Source organism: Onychostruthus taczanowskii, unplaced genomic scaffold, assembly GCF_017590055.1.
Source record: "Onychostruthus taczanowskii isolate IOZ18803 unplaced genomic scaffold, ASM1759005v1 scaffold2, whole genome shotgun sequence".
Classification (NCBI taxonomy): Eukaryota; Metazoa; Chordata; class Aves; order Passeriformes; family Passeridae; genus Onychostruthus; species Onychostruthus taczanowskii.
This window is the reverse complement of record NW_024499239.1, coordinates 4,549,475-4,570,735: the sequence shown is the minus strand read 5'-3', so window position 1 is coordinate 4,570,735 and position 21,261 is coordinate 4,549,475. Positions and strand designations below refer to the sequence as shown.

General features: G+C 41.1%; 1 protein-coding gene across 8 annotated transcripts in view; it reads left to right on the top strand.

Annotated features, from left to right (window-relative positions):
* The first annotated feature begins 7,997 nt into the window (after positions 1 to 7,997).
* The window catches only part of DCUN1D4 (defective in cullin neddylation 1 domain containing 4), a 41,610-nt gene continuing 28,346 nt past the window's right edge, over positions 7,998 to 21,261 (top strand). For 2 of the 8 annotated variants that reach the window (XM_041402775.1, XM_041402774.1), the window contains exons 1-3: positions 7,998 to 8,107; positions 17,686 to 17,756; positions 18,692 to 18,731. In XM_041402775.1, coding sequence (XP_041258709.1) covers positions 8,083 to 8,107; positions 17,686 to 17,756; positions 18,692 to 18,731 — 136 coding nt within the window. In that variant the 5' untranslated portion in view covers positions 7,998 to 8,082. Of the gene's footprint in view, positions 8,108 to 8,214; positions 8,273 to 17,685; positions 17,757 to 18,691; positions 18,732 to 21,261 lie in introns of those variants that run through there. The other 6 variants (XM_041402780.1, XM_041402776.1, XM_041402779.1 and 3 more) reach the window with 6 other exon arrangements.

Sequence of the window (21,261 nt, the reverse complement as noted above, 5' to 3'; positions counted from 1 at the left end):
TAATTGATGTTCATAATACTGGAGAAAAAGAGGTGACTTTTATAGACTTCATTTTATTAGCTGGACATCAGACACTGCAATGCTTTTACAAAGGGAAGAGTAGAGTACCTCTGAATAATGATGGTTATGAGACACCTGCATGAACACACTGACAAAGAATTAAAAACAATCATGCTCAGCACAACAAGGTTTCTGAGAAGGGACAAAAGTTGGTTGTAACTTTTATTTAAAATGAATCATAAAAAAGGGAAAAAACAAAAAGCTTTGTTTCTTTGCTAGCACTACACTTCAGTAGGACTAAATAGAGGTGTTGCATTTTTGACCTAGGCAGTGAATTCCCTGTTATGCAATGCACATGTGACACAATGTAAAATGTTGTGTCTTCTCAGGGTCTCTTGGCAATGTCTTTTATATTTAGCTCCTGAGCCTTCACTGTACTGGCAGAGCTTCCCTTTAATAATGAGGATATCTTCAGTCCTGTCCAAAGGATGTTTCCTGCTTGTGAGAAGCATGTTAGATAATTTAAGTCACGCATTCAGTTTGGAAACCACATTTGTGATGTTGGTATTTAATACTGTGTCTTTCCAGTCATGTCTAAGCATATCGTAACTAAAAGGAATAGGATATGTTGCAGGAAAGAGGATGGATTTTTTTTCTCCCTATAATTCTTTACCATATACTTTTAAGAACAGTTTGAGTGCACTCAATTTGATTGTTTCTCTATGTAAGCAAATACAGGATGGGTTTTTACCCAGGGTTTCTTGTTCTATGGAGTCAGGTAATTGCTGCCAGCACCACACTTGTTGCTTTATTCTGACCACCTATCATTTTGCTCCCTTGTTTTTAGAGCTGTGTTTCTGAGAGTGAAACTGATCACTGGTCTTTGTGGACAGAAGATATCTGAAAGGCATTTAAAAGTCTCAGTGGTTATGTATTCATCATCTCAGATGTAACTGACAATTAACCAGCCTTTGTTGAACTAATTTCTCACCTATGGGTGCTTTGTGTGTCTTTACAAGCCCTCTGAACTTGTTCTTTGTGTGACTCCCCAGCAAAACAGGATTAATGATGTTGTGGAGAGATACAAATAATTTTCTTGCACTTTTAGCAGTTCTCTTCTGCAAACACCAGTAGCCCTTGTCTCTTCTTTCTCCCAGCTTGCAAAAGTAGCTGGCACTGGCACCAACATTGCACAGTGCTCTGAGTATCCTCATTTATTTTCAGCATGCTCTCATGCTAGCTCTGTAGCACATCCAGCCACAGGTTTGCCTTTTCATAGTCTGTAGAACACTTAACATTACCTTGCCACATTATTTAACATTCTCCACAGGCTGACTCTGCAAACACCTTGTAATGTGAGCAGATTATTAATGTGAAATGCAAGAAATGATACATGTAAGTACAAAAAGCTTGAAAACTTCTAACTTTTTAACAATTAAAAAATAGGATGAGGCTATTTTTCAAGAAGCCAGACAGCATAACATGACTTGCATAACAGATCAGATTATAAATCATATCTGTATGTAATCTTCAAAGTCTCTGAGCATACTTTAATGGATTTTTTACAAGATTTAGACATGCTCACCCTATTAGGAAGGTTCATGTTGACAGTGAAAAAACCTGAAGTTTGAATATTCTCTTCTTCTATGTAGTGTGTAGTTTAATGTATGTAACTAGTAGCTAATATTTGTTGACATTTGCATTATTTTATCAGAATAATTAAGAAAAAAACATGACCACAAGCTGTTTATATACTACTTCTACACCTGTGGTTAGAATTGGGAAGCTAAAACTAAACTTTATTTGTCCTTACATCTACACACTGATCTAATCCCTTGATATTTAAGTGGTTTAGAAAAATTTGCATTATATATCTAAGTCACAATCATTGTTTCAAACTATGACAGAAATGTGCTAGAACAGGTCCTGCTGCAGGGGTGTGTGACTAATCTTTTAGTTTTCTAATCATACTCTCTTCATCCCAGCTTTCAAAAAAAAGTTTGTTATGAAAGAAATTTGTGGATATCTTTATGCATTCAGAGATGGCATGCAAAGAAAATAATGTATAAAATAAGTAGTATTTACTAAAGGTTTGAACTTTGCTTGTGGTAAAAGGTCTGGATTACACATATCTGACTTCTAAATAAGTATTCTGTTGTACTCCAAATCCCATCCTCTGACATTCTGTGCAGGTCTGTTGAAGTTTGTAGGAATGTACAGGAAGAGACAGCAGTACATCAGGGGCCTGTCAGTGTGTATCTTGGAATAAAAACCAACTCCAGGTAACATATATCAGAGCAACTTCTGAGAGCACTGGATTCTTCAGCAGGGTGGAGACTGCAGTCTCCTCGTACATATATATTCCTGCCTTGACCCAGGCACAGTGACTCTGGTGTTACAGAGCACTCCAAAACCTGGGAGTTGCAGTTCAAACCTCCTGAGCTAAGAAAAACCTGAAATTGTTATCTCCCATTTTCAAAAACAGTGTTGCAGCTACAAGCTGAGCTTGGACACACCCTTTGGTTTTGAACCAGACTTGATGTTATTTAAACAAGTTGTTGCAGCTTAAGTGTACAGGTAACCAGTTCCCACCTGTCTCACTGGAACAGAACACCGGGAATGTTCATGGTCCTCTGCTGGTAGTGAGGGAGATTTGTGGCCCCAGAGAGGGGTGCTGGCTGTTTTGATGCATCCCTAGGGTTCAGGAAGAAATTCTTAGTTGCTCTCAATCTTCGCTGCTTAGAGTTGCCTCATGATGAGTTAAGAGAATGTAAAATTTAAAACTGAAGCTGAAAAAAATGCCCATAACTGGAATGTAAGAATTTAGGTATCAACAGCCCTGAAACATGATTTTTGTCATGTATGTAATATATTTGCAGTTGAGTGTACTCACTTTTTATGGATACATAAAAAGTGTTTGTGTATATATATATATATATATATATAAACATATATTGTTTTGCAGGATGTTACAGAACGACCTTTGGGCCAATGTAATGTACCCATGGAGCAAGTGTTAGAGAGCAGACCTTTCCACTTAACACAGTATGGGTCCATGGGACGGGGAGATTAAAATGAGCTGAACTGTTTTATCAGTAGTGCTTTGAAGCAGTTTGTATAATGTGCAGCTGCTGCTTTCTGCCACTTGAGGTCCTCTTTTGTCCCTAATTGGTACAGTTTGCTGATACCAAGCAGGAATAACTCACAGGTGTTGGGTTTTTTCATTGCAAATCTGAGGGTGAAAAATCTCTTCAGAAGCATTACACAAACATGTGTTGACTTGTGTATCAGTTATCTCTTTATGTCTGTAAATGATTTAGAACTGTGATTGCTGGGCTTCTTTGTTTATTTTCTTACAATACCCTGCACTGTGCTTTGTTGCTGCTTTATCTGCTTTCTTAATGTTCAGCAAATACTTCTTTGTCATGTTTTTCTTTTAATACAATTCTCTTTCCCCTCTCTCCTGTAAAACACATCATGCTGTATGATTCTGGTGCCTAAAATTAATTTTCAAGCTTGTTTCTATGCTAAGCAACATGAATTAAAGTATTCAAGAGATACAATGGCTTTAGCAATCTGGAGTCTGATATGCTTTGGAAATAGTGTTTCCTTTTGGAAATTCTTTCTCAGATACATCTGCACAGTTTCTGATAGTGAAGAAGATACAACTAAGTAAATGGCTCCTCTTGTTATTCAGTACTTTTCACAGTCTACAATTAAGTTTATTGAAAATATGGTTGCCATTTTAGCTATCAATTAAAAAAGCAGTGCAAACATAAAAAAAAAGCAAACAATGGCAGTCTTTTCCAGAAAAAAAGAAGTCTGCAGTTCCAAGGCTGATCTAAGAGTGCGCAAACTGGAAGATGAATTTACTGCCACTCTTCACTTCCATGGTTTGTTATTCCTCTCCTGTGCACTGATGGGAGCACCTGCATATATGTGTAGTAAGCCACATCTGGATATTCAGCTGGCTGGGAAAGCAAACAAATAAAGAAAACTTAAAGAATTCCTAAAAGGTTTGTTTTGTTTTGGGATTTTTTTGCTTTTTGGGAGCACTGAGCATAGTCTTGCTCTTTGACCTACCTTGCTATTTAGCTGTCCAAGTGATTGCACTGGCACAAAATAAAGGCTGCCAGGAGGGTTATATTAAGACATTAATGGTGGAACCGCTTAAGCTGTCAGTCCATGCGGTGGTCCCACCCTGGCTGGATGCCAGATGCCCACCAAAGCCACTCTATCACTCCCCTGTGCAGCTGGACAGGGAGAGAAAATACAGTGAAAGACTTGGAGGTTGAGATAAGAACAGGGAGAGATCATTCACCAGTTAGTGTCACGGGCAAAACAGACTTGACTCAGGGAAATTCATCAAATTTATTGCCAGTCAAAATCAGAGCAGAACAATGAGAAGTAAAACAAATCTTAGAACCTTTCCCCTGTCCCTTCCTTCTTTCTGGCCTTAACTTTATTCCCAGTTTTCTACTCCTCCCACACAGTGGCACAGGGAGATGGGGAATGGTTATTGTCAGTTCATCATGTGTTGTTTCTGCTGCTGCTTCCTCCTCAGGGAGAGGAGTCCTTCAGCTGCTCCAGGGAGGGGTCCCTCCTGGGAGATAGTCCTACACAAGCTACTCCAACCTCAGCTCTTCCCATCAGTTGCAGCTCCTCAGGAACTGCTCCAACGTGGGCCACTCTCCCACGGGGCGCAGTCCTTCAGGAACAGGTTGCTCCAGCATGGACCTCCCACAGGGTCACAAGTCCTGTCAGGACCCTGCTCCAGCTGGGTTTCCCACACCTTTCCTTTGGGCATCCCCCTGCTGCAGTGTGGGGTCCCCCACAGGCTGTGCAGGTGGATTGCTGCACCCCGTGGACTCCATGGGCTTCGCCACAGTCTGCAGGGGAATATCAGTTCTGCCACCTGGAGCACCTCCTCCCCCTCCTTTAGTGACCCTGGTGTCTGCAGAGCTGTTTCTCCCACATATTCTCACTCCTCAGTTCTCTGGTCGTGACTACATTAATCACATGAATGCGCATTAACTTTTTTCCCCTTCTTTAATATGTTACCACAGAGGCATTACCCCAAAACTGATTTGTCTGTCTTGGAGCTGTCTGGCCTTGGCTCTGTCAGACACAGGGGAAGTTTTCAGCAGCTTCTCACAGAAGCCACTCCTGTAATCCTTCTGCTAGCCGTGACCTGATTGATCTGCTCTACATAAAATGAAGCATTTCTGCATTTTATAAACTCAGGCTTTAGAAAGGAAAGACAGGCCTGATTTTGTAGCACCTGTTGGCTTGGAGACCTCCATAGTGGTTTCCAGCTAGTGGTAACAAAGGGGATTAATTATAACCTCTTGAGGTTGGAATGAAGGTACATGTTTTAATGGGCCTTGTTCTCATGGGGCAGGCCTCTTCTGGCTGATGCCTGAATCCCCTGTTTAGCAGGCAGAAGCTAAGAAAACAAAGTTTCTTTTATGTTTCCCTATGGATTTCTTTTCAGATCTCATTTTTGAGGATCAGGGATTATACTTATGCATTCAAAAATATATGGAAGTTTTGCTTGTCAAACGTATTTGCTGTACAATTTAGAATGAAAGTATTGGTTTCTCTGGGTCTGGACTGAAGGCAGTTCATGTTTGGCCTCAGGTGTTTATTATTTCTTATCAGTAAAACAGTCTCACAACCATGAGTCTGGCAGCTTTTCATTAGAAGGCACAAAATGGCTAACAATCTCTTGTTACGAGGTCTTTCTAGACTAAACTATCCAATTAAGAACCGACACTTAGATTGTTTTCCCTTTTAACCCAATCAATGATCCCAAAGAGCCGCAATGCGGACTTTTCTCCCCAATTACAAAATGCCACCCAAACCCATGGAGAAGAAGGAAGAAGAAGCATGAAGAAGAAACCCAGGACAACACCCTGTGCCCTCCATCGTGCTTCCATCCACAACATACTAAAAAACCCCAAAACCTAAATTTGTCACCAAGTGATACACCTACACTACTCTCTATAATCTATCTCCCTCCTTTGTGCATTCCAGTCTGTCTTGAACACTAGGAAACTTTCTCCATGAATGAGGGTCAAAGTCAGTGCTGCCCTGGGGGTCAGGGCACCCCAGAGCAGACACAGAAATATTCCTGGTGCCCTGGGTTTCCACATGAAAGTAGTTACAGAAGCTGTAGGCTAAGGAAATACTTTGAAGGCCAAATAGTATCTTTCATTTTAGACTAGTATAAATGGGGGGGAAAGTACAAACCTTTCTGTCTTCAGATACAACCAAAAAGGGTTTTTCTGTGCCACCTTTCTTTACATCTGTATCAATTTACAGCTTTGTAAGGCATGGAAGAAGTTTTCTTTTTGAATATGTTTTTATTCTGAACCAGCAGCCTGCATGCTTTTTATGGTCAAGTGAACAAACAGACACCCCTAAAGGAATTGTTCCTCTTAAACCAGAATTAGATCAGATGAACTGCTACTCAATGGTGCCCCTATTGGGTATAAGAACTTGGGATGACACATACTAATGAGAATGTCTGGCATGTGGGATGTTATAGAACTACCAAAGAAGTGAAACCTAGCTTGCATTGCTTTATAATTGTATTTTTTGCAGAGGTTTCACAGGATATTCTGAATTGGGACTCACAAGGATCACAGAGTCCAGGTCTCAAGTAAATGGGGACTGAACTCCAACCTTAGTGTTATTAACACCAACCAACTGAGCTCAAGAAAAGATGGTGAAAATAGGAAAATATCCTGAGACACAGGCAGGAAGTTCTATAGAAATAATTTCAACGAGTTAGTGAGTAAGTAAGAATTTAAAATAATGTGAGCTTTCATTGCTCTGACATGGGTTTTAGTACATGACTTTTGAAAAGTGGATTCATTTTCTTGTGGACTCCACCCTCTTCTCTGTAAAACAGGCAGTGGAAAACAAGGAAAATAAATAATCTTCACTTGCACATCCTGACTCACTGAGGAAGGCAGAGCTTACAAAAAGCCCCAAAGAAACACAAACAGGCCTGTGATCAGTTAATTCAGGGCTGTATGTTAGTGCATTACTCCAAAGGGACAATTACCTTAGATCTGGCACTACTTCAGTTTCGTAGTCCTTGACTTCCTTTTAACTTAACCTTTTAGCGGGAGGGCTTTTTTCATGACTCGGTTCTGTCTTTACAATGCTCCGCTGAGCACAGACGCTGCCCTAGCAGTCTCTTCGCATCCGTGCTTCATTGCCGGGAGTGCCAGGGTCGGCATTTATCCCTGGAAGGACCCGGGATGCTGCGCTCGCACGCCGAGCAGCAATCACCTGCAGGGTGCCTCCTCCCCGGCCCAGGGGCGGCGACCTCCGCGTGCAAGGGGAGGGAAAGGCTCCAATTCCAGGATCCAGACCAACAGCCAGGGCAGGAGCCGCTGCCATCGTCCCGCAAGGAGCACTCCTGGCCCCAGCCCTCCCCACCTGCCGCTGCTGTAACATTGACCTGACACTTGTGTGCGTTCGGCTGCCGTTGGCAGCTTGCCATTTTTCTCCTTTGGAAGGGGGAGATAGAAGAAATAAGGAAGCCGTTCCAGACTAGCCGGTGATTCGGCCGCACCGCGTGGGAGCGCCCGGAAAGTGCCGCAGTCCGGCCGCCCCGCCCCGGGCCCTCACCGCCCGCCCGCGGCCCCTGGAGGGCGGGGCGGCCGCACAGACCACGCCCTCTTCTCCGCTCAGCCAATCGTATCCGTGCATGGGCGCGGCCCTTGGTCCCCATAGCCAATCAGCGCCGCGGGTGACACAAAGTGGCGCTCTTTGCACGCGCTTTAAAGGCCGGGAAAAACTGGCAGCACCAGAGGCCAGTCAGAGCGGAGGGGGGCGTGGCCAGCTCGGTCTTCTGCCCAATGGGAGGCCGGGGCGGTGGAGGGGGCAGGCGGCGGGAGAGTGGCAGCAGCCTCACCCAGTAAGAGCGCGGCACTCGCCGCGTCCCCCGGCAGCCCGGACCAATGGGCGCGGGCGGTGGGCGGGGCGGGGGTGTCCGTGCCCAGGCTCTGGATTGGGAGCAGGGCAGGAGCCGGGTCGGGCCGGCAGCGTGTGCAGCGCTGCTCGAAAATGCACTCGGATGCCGCCGCTGTCAGTGAGTAGCGCCGGGGCCGGGCCCGGGCCTGGGCCTGCCGCTCGCCCCGCTGCCTGGCCGAAAGAACCGCCCGGCTGGGGGCGGCTTCTCTTGTCCCTGACTCGTGAGGCTTGGCCGAGCGCGCCACCGGGACTCTCGATGCCGGGGAAGGGTTCAGGCCCGCGGGTGCGGGACCGCCGCGGAGCAGGGCGGCGTGTTCGTGACTGGCGGTGGGGCCCCCGCGGGGATAGCGGGAGCTCCGCGGCCCTCAGCGCGCTCCCCCGGGGGGCGGGGGCGGGAGCGGGCGGGGGCTGCGCACCGGAGAGGGCCGGGGGCGCTCGGAGGGTGTGACGCAGTTTGCCCGACCCAGCTGGTGAGGCTGCGGCCGGCCCTCGTGGCCGGCTGTGAGAGAGCCGGGATTGCCGAGGGGAGTGAGGGCTGCGGAGCTGCTTGTGTAAGGGAAGACGGGCGGGGGTGAATTCTGCGGGTTCCGCCGGGCCGGTGCGGGAGAACCGGGTTTCTTGTGCGGGGGACTGGAGCCGCGGCGCATGGTGGGAGGTGGAGTCCCTGCGGCGGCGGCCCCACGCAAGGGGGCGGCGGGAGGCGGCCTGGCGGACTACAACTCCCAGCGGGCCTTGCGGTGGCGAGGCGCGCTGCCCCCGCCCCGCGGACCCCCGGCCGGACCGGCCGTTCCCGCCCGCCCTGCGGAGCGCGGGGCATCGCGGCGCCTGAACTGGGGGAGCGTAGCGAGGGCTTTGTCTCCGCGATGGAGTTCCTGGCTGTGCGTTCCAGCTGCGGGGACCGCCTGCTGTAGACGGGTTGCATGGTGCAGGGGGTCACGCGTTGCGTGGCCGTGGGGTGGCCGGGTTCAGGGATAGGCACCGTCCGCTGGAGAGACCTGGCGCTCGTCCCGAGCACAAAGCTGCCTGCCCTGCTCAACGACGTCCCTGTGAAACCTCCCAGGAACGTGTTCTCGCTGCGAAAGGATTGGCAGCTCTGAGATGCTGTATTACTGTAGAACTTGCTTGTGGGAAAGATAATGAAAATTGCAGCTTTGATCATGCGTTAATGAATGATGGTCTGACTTTTGGACAAAGTCCTGAAAGCAGTGGTGGAAAGAAATGCTGCATAATGCCTGCATTTTCTTGAATCCTCCTGTGTCTCTCAGAACGAGATCTCTTACAGGGGCAGCCTGGTAAAGGCTCTAACTCATAAGGTTATATAATTTTTTTAGTGGTTCTGGTTTATTTTACCTTTATATTTAGGGGTCATTATGTGTTGGTGGTGAAGGCTGCCATTAAAGCAGAAATAATTGATTCATATTAGAAATAGAAGGATAATTATTCTAGAAAATACCTTCTGTTCAGTGTCTTTTGTCGTGTGCCTTGTCAAAAAAAAAATGCAGGTCCTCATTATATACAGGTGTGAGTTACAGTTTAAAATATTCCAGTCCTCCCTCATGTAGGATGATTAGGTGACATAGTGATTTTTAATTTGTCTTCAGAAACCAGTAAGAGAGTCTTCCTCAGCCTTCAGCTGTTACTGGCTTTTCATTAAAAATGTGCTGTGGAGCTATCAGATCTTATGCCTCTTTTTTTTTTTTCTTGTACATGTGTTATTTTAAATAGATCTATTTTCCTCAGTTAGCTAATTTCATTGTCTGTAGCTTCATAGTGGTTGGGTTTTTTTCGTTGATCTAAATGCTTGAAGCAAGAAGTGTTCATAGCATAGTTTTGCAGATACAGAAGCTGGCTTATGGTAGTCTCCTGACTGAAGGTTTATTTTCAGCCACCTTTTTGATCCTTCTTAGATCCTTATTTGTTCTTATGATATCAACTCCATTAATATGTTTTTGCTCAGTCTCAGTTTTACTTTCTGAATACACACCTTTCACAGTATATGAGGAAATCAACTTTCCTTTTTTCTATTGAAGATGTTTGCTTAAAAGTTTCTTGTAGCTATAATTGGAGAAGTCTTCTCTGTATAAGCCCATGTAATAGGTTGAATTAGGGAGGTAAAGTTTTTTTTCACTGCTTCTCTTCATTCTGTTGTATCAGGGTGAGCTCTTACTTGTGTAATTGCAGCACTTCATTTAAATTTATTTTTGTCTGAGTACTTTTTGTGCTCTTAGTGAATTATTAATCCTGTGTTTTCTTTAATTCCCCTCCTCCCACGCTTTCTTTGCAGGTATTGAAAGCAAAGACTTTGGGCTTTTTTGAAGCATTATTTCCTAGTTTTGTTTGTGTCTTCAAGCAGAAGAAGATAACTCACTCAATTTTTCTGTCTTGTGCTTGCCAAAAAGTATAGCACTAGGAAGTACAGTACATCCTGTGAAAGTGTTCATCTCTTGTATCCAGTTTAAATTAGAGCATTTAATAGTGTGGTTATTACTTCTACAGGAAGTAAGACTACTAAGAGGGGCTTGAAGCAGAGCCTTTAATTTATGTATGCCAGCATTTTTGTTGTACTGTCCAATTAAATTGTTTTATTTAGAGTCATGGTCTGATGTTAAACAGAATTTTTACTTTTGGCTCATAAAGAGATAGAAACAACTACCAGTTCATTCAGTGGGGAGCGTGTGTATATATATATAAAATTGTGTGTATATAGATGGCTGTATATATTTATATATAGTTAGAGCTGCAAGGCTTTAGCTCATCCTGGGGAGCTGACTGGTGTGACACCCTTGATGCAGATGTGTCGCTGTGTAGACTGTGGGACTGGGTCTGCTGCTCATTACTGCTCATTAGCTGTAGATTACTGCTTCCCTTGCTCTCTTGGTTAAGTGGCTTGTAGGAGCACTCTAATCCACTCAGTCAAATGTACCTGGGTTAGCTCTTGCTACTTACTTAAGTTGTCTAAACTGCCAGGTTGATTTCTTGCCTGAAGTGGGTTAGGGAATGTGGCCATGGCCTGTGCTGCTGGCAGAGCTGTGGGGTCAGTAAATTTTGGCAGGGAGGAAGAACAAGCAGCTGGGGCAGTAATGCTTTTGACTGGCATAGCTGTTCCTAGGCTGTTGCAGCTCTATGGTGAGCCACATACCAGATGTGCACCCTGCTGGATACCCCAGTAGCGGGTGCTTGATGGGGTTGCATTTCTGCTGAATTAGCTAGAACACAACATACAAAGTTTGTATTAGCTTTATACCCTTTGTAGGGATGCCAGATGACACCTGGCATGAAGTTAAGAGTAATACTTGCAAAGAGCTCTCAGGTCATGGCAGCCAAAGATGCAAAAGTAGCACACTGACACCTGTTTGAGTTAGTCTGATGGTGGAATAAGTGTTAGACTGGATGAACACTTTTTCATCAACAGAAGCAGATGTTTTGCACCAGAAACCCACTTAGTGTTAGGTCTTTGCTATATAGCACAAAACCCCCAACGAAGATCACCCCCTCCCAAGCAAACCCAAATCCTGCCATGAACCAGTTGTGAAGAGTATTTTATCCTATATGTTAGTATAGGAGAATTACCCTAGCTCTTAGTTGTTCAATTTAAGGTCAATGGAAATGTATTCAAACTAAAGTAGCAGTTACACAAATTTTGCACTGCTTAAATTGCTCTGAATTTCTCAATTAACTTTAAACTGTGGTGGATTTTTTGGTAAACAAGCCTTCAGATTAGAGTACTCCAAAATCACCTAGGTAGAATAAAGATTTGTTCTTTTGGGGGCAAAAAAGAATTATACTTTTTCCTATCTACGCAGCATGCAGTGATTTTAAAATATTTTCTTGCAGTAGTCATTCTGAGTGGTAATACCAAATGTTAAGAGTTGAATGTGAATGTTTATGTTGAAATTATTTTAGAGTGCATGTAGTAACTCCTACCATATTTTGTTGCTTGGGTTTGGGTTTTCTGTAGAGTTTTTTATTTACTAGCTTAAGTCAGTCTGTGTTTTGCTTCAGAACATTTTAGGCTGTTGTGTTTGCAAACTGTGCACAAGTTTGCAACTGTAGGTTTTGGATACTGCTGGTGTCAGCAGCAGCTCTGAGCTTGGTGCGGTTCTGGGTGCAGGTGGGCAGGAGAAACATTTCTGCAGTATCATGTCTTTAGCTTTAATGGCTAGGTCCTGATGCTCCTCAAGATAGGCTGGATCATCCCATCTAGTTGCCTGTCCTTGCTTTCCAAGCTGGAATTCACTTCTGTTTTCCTTGCTTTCTGAATCATGCCTTTTCTTTGACCACACCAAATCAAGGGAGACCCTGCTTTTCAAGCCCGTTCTCTGCCTCCCTTGACCCAAGGCTTGTCCCGTGATGGGCTGGGAGAAAGGATTTTTCTGCAGGTTGGCCCTGGTATAGGGTGTCACAGCCTGCAGGGATACAGCTGCAGACACACTGGAAAGAGATTTTGAATCCTGTCTTTGACAGGAATGCAGAGTCAGCTCCTGTCTGCTCTGCGCTGCAGTTTGGGATTCTCAGTCTTCAGATGTGTTATTAAGTTTTTGTGTAAATAAGACTGATGTACATTTTTCTTTTGCCGTCCGTATTTAGTAATGAATACAAAAATTTTGCTTCCTGAACATGAGTGTTGAGGGCTTTCACCAAGTGGAGGTTTTAGATCTGAACTTCTAAGTTCATTAATCAATACATAATTCATCAATATAAATTGTGTTGCTGTAAGGATAATTCTGTAAGTAGACTACAGAGCATAAAATGGTATATTTTGTAGAAGATTAAATGATTCTTTTTTGAGTAAGTAAAATTTATTTAAAGCTAAGTAAGGCAACAGAACTTGGAACTATTATTTCAGGTTTTTTTGTTGTTTTTGTTTTTGATTTTTTTTTAATCTCTGTTACTTGAAAGCAAAGAAGACAACTGATTAAAAGCCTAAGCATGCTGTTTTGATTTTTAGGTATGAGTTTGTGTGATGTGTGTTTTCTGTTAATTTTTTTCTGACAAGTTTACACCTGTATCTTAGCAGTAATAAGAATTAGTACTATGTTATTACTACTGCTATTTCTATATTTATATTTTAATATTGTACATATGACATCTATTAGGGATAACTATTTTTAGATCTACTGTTAAAGTGAGATTTTTTAATAGATCTTCTATTTGCTTAAAAAAATTAGGAGCTTTTTAAAGGAAACTTGGAGTCAGCTGATCTTGTTTACTACTATTGTTAATTTTTTACTAGGTTTTTAATAGATTTTACTGCACCTTGTAGCTGTGTTTTGTCTACAGCAGGAACAAAGTTAAAGGTTTTGTTCAGGCAGGTACTTTTTTTTTTTTTTTTCCCCTTGGTTTTCAGATGTTCATTTAAATAGTTTGGCAACACATTGCTCCTTCTGATAAGAAAAATAAAAAAACTGGGATCTGACCTTTAAAGCTTTTTCATTTCAGCAGGAGAGTATTTGAGTCCAGTTTACCTGTTATACTTAAAATACACTGAGGTTTTTTGTTTTCTGTATTGTATTTCATGTGTGCATTAATGAGAGGGTGTAGAATGTTTTTTCTTTAGTTTGTTATGGAAGCAGGCCCAGCTAGCTTCTGTTTCTTTTACATCTCTGTAATTGTCAGGTCCATAGTTTAAACCTTAACCTATAATATTCTAAAATTTATTTTTAAACTGTTTTCTTTTTAATTTTAAATTGTATATGATTGTGACTAATGGACTAACCCAGCCTTTAACCCTTAACATTGTGTTAATCACATACTGCAGGCAACATTTAAATTCCATGAAACTAGGTTGGCTCTGTCCTTTGTCATTTCTTTCTTTCCTTTCTGGGTTCTGGATTTGCAATTATTTTACTTTTTTTTTTTTTTTTTTTTTTTTTTTTTTTTTTTTTTTTTTTTTTAGCTATTACATTCTGAATTACTGCAAAGTATTTAATACCACTTCGAATTTTCATTGCTTCAGACCTCACTGAAGATCAGATACCTTTTGCATGAAAAATAATTTAATCAACAAAATATGTATGTGTGTTTGACATACACCCCTTAAAGTCATGGCAAACTTTCCACATTTCATCTTTCACTATTTACAAAGCAAGTAGATTTCCTTTTTCTGATTTGAGGTCAATAAACTGTGTGGTGTGTCAGAATCTTAGAATGGCTTGAATTGGAAGGGACCTGAAAGATAATCGAGTTCCAGTCCCCCTGCCATGGGCACCAGTACCTTCTACCAAGACCAGGTTGCTCAGAGCCCATCCAGCCTGACACTTCAGGCTTGGGGCATCCACGGCTTCTTTGGACAGCCTGTGCTAAGGTCTCACCAGCCTCACAGCAAAGAATTTCTTACTAATATCTGATCTAAACTTTCTCTCGGTTTGAAGCCATTCCTCCTTGTCCTGTCACATGTGCTCTTTTGGAAAGTCCCTCTCCAGCTTTCTTGAAAGTCCCCTTAAAGTACCATAAGTGCATTTCAAGTGAGATCTCTCTGGAGTCTTCTGTTTTCCCCACTGAACAACCCTGGCTCTCAGCCTTTCTTCATAGGAGAGGTGTTCCTCTGGGTGTCCTTTGTGACCTTGCTCCAACAGATCCATGTCTTTCCTGTGTTGAGGACCACAGAGCTGGATGCAGTTTCTGTAGGGCGAAAAAAAAAAAAAAGCAGACCAATTCATCTGTTTTGCAACTCTTGTCTTCAGTTGAAAAATAGCTTCACATGTGATGGCATTGTTTGTGTCAAGCTCATACAACCAGCTGTGGAGTGTGCAGCTTCACGTGATGCATCGCTCCTCTTGCGGTGGCGCTGGGAGCGACAGGTGGATTCATCCAACACATTGCTGCTGCCACAAGAGACTGTTGTGCTCCCACTAAAGAAGACCTTTCCTGTTTCTTCCTCTAGCTCAGCTGGTGTTGCAGCTCCTTGGTGATCTGATTCAGAGTTCTGGGCTGGCAGGGTTTGTTTATTCTGTGGATAAGTTTTCAATGCGCCCAAGGGGATCAGCAGGCACAACTTTAGAGGCTGCATGATTATGTGTGGAAAGTATGGGAGGTGGAGAGGAGAGAGTGTCTTCATGAACAATACAGTTGTAACCAGCTGTCCACTTGCTTGCCATCTTGACCGTTGTTGATCAGTGCTATTTTTGATAATTTCCCAGACAGTGTCATTTGAGCATGGAAGGTGTTATTTTTTGGATTTTGTTTCTTAAAAAAACAATTTTTTTTTTCCAAAATAGGCTTTTTTCACGGTGGCATAGATACTTTGTGTATCGTTCTTGAAATATAGATAAAGCAAACACTGACACAGACCAATTCAGAGAATAACCTGAACTGTAATTTAACTTCCCTAATTTAATGGGTGCTCCTTGCATTTGCTTTTATAACTGTAAAAGAAACCTGTTTTCAGTTTTAGATAATATCCCTATGCTGTGCAAGCTTCCCCTGTGAAAGAAATAAACTTTGGACTCAGGTCCTCCATACTCAAATGGTGGATGGTGTGATATCTCTTGTATTAGAACTGGAAAATATATTTGGATAACCCTGCTAAGTCCATCATAATTATGCAACCTGTTTCGGAGACAGCAGCTTAAAATTGCAGATATTTCCAGCAGACGTGTAAAACACACTGGCATGAACTGTGTGTTTTGAAGTGCCTAGGAATGTTTTGTTTCAAAGGTGATACCTATATATATAATCCTGATGTTAGAGTATTTTTTCAACCATTTTTAAGAGTGCTATCTAAAGTTAATATTAGAGTAAATAAATATTTGCTTAGTGTTCTCAGCTTCTTACCTCCAGGTATAACTGGTTTCTCTAACTGCTCATGTTCTTTGTAGATTTTAGGCTAAGCAGCAGGGGAAACTGTAAAATTCATGTTCCAGAAAGTTTAATCTGATCTGCCATTTAACAAATCAAATCTTAATTTTTTAACCTTGCCCTCCTCAGAATGGCTTTTATGTTCCCTGTTGTCCTCATCCCTGTTTGCCCCCCTCTCCTTCTGTTTTTTCTCATTGCTTTATATTGAATTGAGGATTGACTAAGAAACTCAGGATTATTTTTTTCTTGCAGAATGGTTCTGCTTAGTATTGTTTGACTAGCAAAAATGGAACTTTATTGAGCTCTTAATGCAGGAAAAACTCTAGTACCCTGTTCAAGGTTCAAGAGCTTCTTATTGTAGCTTGGTAAGAAGATCTGGATTGTCTTTGACTGTGTATATATAAGGTTAGCTAAAGTTGGAAATTCCATCTCTGGTGCTTCTGACTTAGAGCAATTGTATTGCTGTGGTGGATTGGGGACAACATGCTAAGAAATAGGTAGCAACTAATTAAATTATACTCTGGCTAACATAATGAATGAAATGTATAATTCTTGAAAGTATCTTTTGATTTTTTTTTTTTTAATTCAGTGTGATAGGAGAATTCCACAGAGATGTGTGTAACAAGTTCACTTAGAGCAGGCAGTTTCTTCAGTTTTACTTGTTAACTTCATAGCAGTGTGCTTCACTGACTTGGCAGTCGGATGTTTAATGATGACTCTTGTTTATCTGGGTCATCTTAAGTGTATCTTGAGAGCATTCCTTTGAAATGTTCTGGATGGAAATACGGAAATTATTTTTTGACCTTACTTGCATCTTGCATCAGCTGCTGGGCAAAGCCAAATTAAATGTCTCATATTAGAAATTCTTTGTTGCTTTAGCTGGGTAGTGATGCTAGGCACATACAGAACCTTTTCACATATAGAAGAAGTTTGCTTGGAATACTTTGCTTATCATACAGTACATTTCTCTAGAGTGTTTTGGCACATGAGTTCTATTGGGGTAGCTAATTTATTTTTAGTTCAAGTGGAGATACTCTGTAGTAGTTGGCTGTCTTTAAGCCCTCTCGGCTGGTTTGTGTTCGGTTTCTGAGATTCTTTTTTGTTTGCCTGCTGTCTAGCTGGATCTCAGCTGTTCTTTTGTAAATTACTTACTTTCCAGTTTTGTTCTTGCTGCATTCCTAGCAAAAATAGTGAATTCAAAAGAATAGAGAAAAATTAGTTTCTCGCTCTCTAGCAACTGAAGCAAACTCAAGTGTTTTATATTTGGAGTGTGGAAGCAAAATTACCATCTATGCTATGGCTTCTTCCAAGAAGTGTCAGAATATTTCATTATCAGTTTTTTTGGTTCTTGTCTTAACAGCGGCTGTATTGTAACCTTTGGTTTATTATTAAAAGCCATGTTTCAACTGTACAGGTGTATTCTAGTCACTTATTTTTGCAAAGAAATTAGTATATAGGCAAGTACGTGTGTATTAATAAAATCAGATTTTTTTTTAGGAACTAGGATTTTTATTAATGATTTTAGACTGTTACATGGTGCTTAACTTGGTTTTGGAATAGATGAAACAGAAGGACTGGGTAACATGGAAGTTATAAAGATTCCCAATATCAGGGGAAAAAAAAAAAAGTTGTAATTTTATTTTTTTTAATTCAGCTACAGTTAGCTATACTTCTGCTGAGGGTCATCCATACCTTAAGAAAAATACATACATAGGATACCTTTTTTGCAGATTTCAGTTGTTTTACTCAAATGTTGAAAATGTCAGTGCTGAAAAAGTTGAGTTTACTTTTAATTTATAGTTCTGTGATGATTTTATTAAATAGCCAGAATGTAGGAAGATCATGACTGCTGCATTTGGAAATGAGAAATTTAAAACCCTTTTTTTCCTTCCCCTCTAGATTTTCAACTGAATTCTCATCTATCAACACTGGCAAATATTCACAAGATTTACCACACCCTCAATAGGCTGGTAATGACTTGCCATTTTCTCTTAGCAGAATAGCTAGGGCTTTGGTCCAGAATATTTCATGATTGAAATCATTAAGTGATTACACTTCTAAAAATTATAACTGCCTTTTTGTATGAAAGGCTGTTTGGTTTGAATTGGTGAAGAGATAAGCAGTATTAGTAAAAGGTGAAAGATTATACTCCAGAGGTCAGAGTGGAGTTTGAGCTTTGTTTGAACATTGGATTTAGATGTTGCCTCATGCAAGAAGCTTTCTTGGATGCATTAAGTGGTGGTAATCATCACAATTACCCAGTTTCTTGCAGTTCTTCTGGAAAACATATTGAATGAGCAAGCTGTCCTCTTACACCCATGCAGAAAGTGCAACAAGGTTTTTATGAAGACTCTTCCTGCTTATGTGCTGTGTATTTACATTTGTTTTATTGCAACCATAGCTGGAAATGGTGATATGGCTTCTGTGTGTACACTGCAAATTTAGTGGAAAAGACCCTGCCTAAAGAAAGGGGTAAACTTGTTTCCAAGGTTTTGGTTGGTTTTTAATCAGTTTCCTTTAGAACACGTATGTGTGTTTATCCTTAAGCAAAGCCATTTCTGCGCTAAATGGTAAATTCAGTCTTTCTAATGTTGCATTTTTTGGTGGAATTATTCAGTAAAATAATGCCAGTTCTGCACCTGATGGGTAGTTATTTCCACTGTTGAAATAATTTGATATGTTTTTGATTGAAAAAACCTCAAAAATATTTATCAGATTGAATTTACTTGAATTTTTTAGATGGATTTGCAAGCGTAACTTTTTAGGTAAATATGCGCTGAAAACACAAAGACTACAGTCTTACGTAGATGATCCTTAAGTAATTAGGATGAATATTAATATCAAGTAAAATTTAAAAATAGTACAGAAGAATCTTGTTTAACTGTGTCATTCCTGTTTCTTGCAGAATCTGACAGAGGACGTTGGTCAAGACGATCACCAGACAGGTATTTAATAGGAATGGAGTAAAAACAGATTGAAACAATTTAAACACACTTTATTAAACAAGTCTCTCTAACATAACTGAAAAGGATGTTTTAGAAAGCTAAAGGAATTTTAGGAAACAAGTGCCTGGGTTTCTTAGTCTTTTTCAAGACAGGTGTTTGTGCTTTTAATTTATCGAATTATGAAGGACTTGAACAGGTTTCAGCAGTATCTGTAATTTTACTGTCTCTTAGTTTAGAAGACTTAATGAAAAATTTCTCTCACTCCTGGGACTCAGCTTGTTGGGGAACAAAATATCCATATTCTTACAGTGTTTTGAGTCTTGAAAGAGCATTGGTGAGAACAGAACAGAAGCAAGGCCTCTTCTGGCTGTTGTGATGCCTGTGACCAAGTTTAAATGCTGTACTCCAAACAACCCGCTTTTTTCTTGACTGGTTCTGATGCAGGTTTTTTCTGGTTCTTGTGCAGATTTTCAGTCAGTGTCTGGGTACTATCTATTTTTGAGTTCATATCTGTGTTTTGTTCCATGAAGTGTTACCGTTTTTTGAGGCCTTCTTCTCAGGTGCCTGGTACCAGCTTCCTGTCAGTCTTGATTTGTCAGCATTTGAGCTTTGTGACTTGATGTTTTGCAAGAGTTCTGACCTCCTTTTGCACTGCCTTCGAGCCCTGATCACTCGCTCAGCAGAACTATTCTTTAAAACTGACCATGTTTGTCCTACCATCTGACTCAAAGCTTTACCACTGTCCTGAGGTGATGGCTATATTTGCTGATGTTACCTTGAGCATTTAGGAAAGTGGAGAGAGCTGTCAGCTCCTCCTGGAGATTTCTGGCACACACTTAAAAATCTAGCACACTCTTAGCCTAGAGCAATGAGAAGAGATGCATAGGACTGCATTGCTTGGGATTGGACAGAGCTCACTTAGGGATTATGAACCCTCCTCTGTACAGCAAGCAGGTGACTTTGTTTCATGCTTGAACTCTTACCCTAGCCACAAAAGGAGTCTCTGAAATACTTTCCTTTAGTGTGGTTAGTGATTTGATACTTGAAATTAGCTCATTTTGTAAATGAAAAGCCTCTAAAAAAGAGGTTGTGACCTCTTTTGTTGAAGACAGCCGGAGATTTTAGTGTCCATATTTTAGAACTGATGTCTTCTCCCATCTTGTGATGGAGACTTGGAATTTTCTCCTATGTGACCCAGGTGCTCTAAACTGACCAGCTACATACTGATTTCATGTATGAAAATGTGTTCTAGAATCTTTGTTTACTCTTGATCACCAAGACCTGTTGTGAAGCATTGAGGTAGTCTCCTTCTGTCACTAATCAGTAAGTGTTGATGTACTTGAGGTATTTGCAATTTGTCTTACCTCTTGCCTAGCACTTCTGTCATAAAGTATAAGAAATTAGCCTTGGTGCTGTCATTACCTCTATTGGAAGGTGCTTGAGCATGTTGCCATCAGTGTCAGTGTAAAACTGTTCATCAGAGCCAGTATCCTATTGCCTGCCTGCTGTTGTTTGAATTACACTGTTTCAAAAGTGTGAATGTGCCTGTTGAATGAGTTGAGGCACAAAATCCCACTAAAGAGTGCAATTTTTTTTGCAATAGTTGTAAAGAACCTTTCAAACCAGAAACAATTATGAAATGAGAACTAAAAGTAGAGGTTGATAATGCTAGGTTCCCTCTTCATCTTCAGATATTATTTCTACTGTTTCTTATGCTTCTGCCCTGTTTTATGTCTCCTTATAGGAAGAGATGAAGCCCAGATGTTTGCATAAGTTCCAGGCATGTTCAGTTGAAATGTGTGTTTGATTTGACTCATATGAGGACAAACACACATGCAAGGAGCTATTTTGGCCATCGTGAGTGTAGTACAGTGAGGTCTTCTGTTTCTGGTTTGTGTGGAACTTAACACTTGTGAAACATCTTACTTGGAAAGACTCACATAAATCTATAGAGTTACTTCTGAAAATTGTTTGATTTCATTGTGCCTAAACTTGTGAAACTTCTGTTTTCCAGTAAGAAGTTGTCAAAACCTATTAATTTTGTTGCACAATTTATAGAACCATATAGGTGCTGTGAATTTGAGATGCTGTGTCTAGAACTCATTTCAAAGTCAGACTAAGAGCTGTTGCAAAAGGTTTGAGTGTTGCCAAACCCATGTCAAGGTTTTTTATAGTTCTGAGATTATTTTAACACTAAATCTTCTGGCCCAAGCCTTATTCTTAAAGATTGCTGTTCATTTTCTGCCATAATTATCTGGGTTATTGTCATTATGCTGTGGACTTTGTTTTTGGGATGACTCAATGTACATGTATCTAAATTTGATTGGGATTTCTAAAAGCTATTAAAAAATCTTAGTTTTAGGTTAATATTTATTAATAAGAGTATTAACTTTTAAATGCATATCACATTTACTTCAAAGCAGTTATTGCTAAGCTAACAAAAAATGTCTTGGACATCTAAATTACTTGAAGGAAATTGTATCTTTTATAAGTATTTGCCAGATTTCCTTTCTGAAACCAGCCCTTAAAA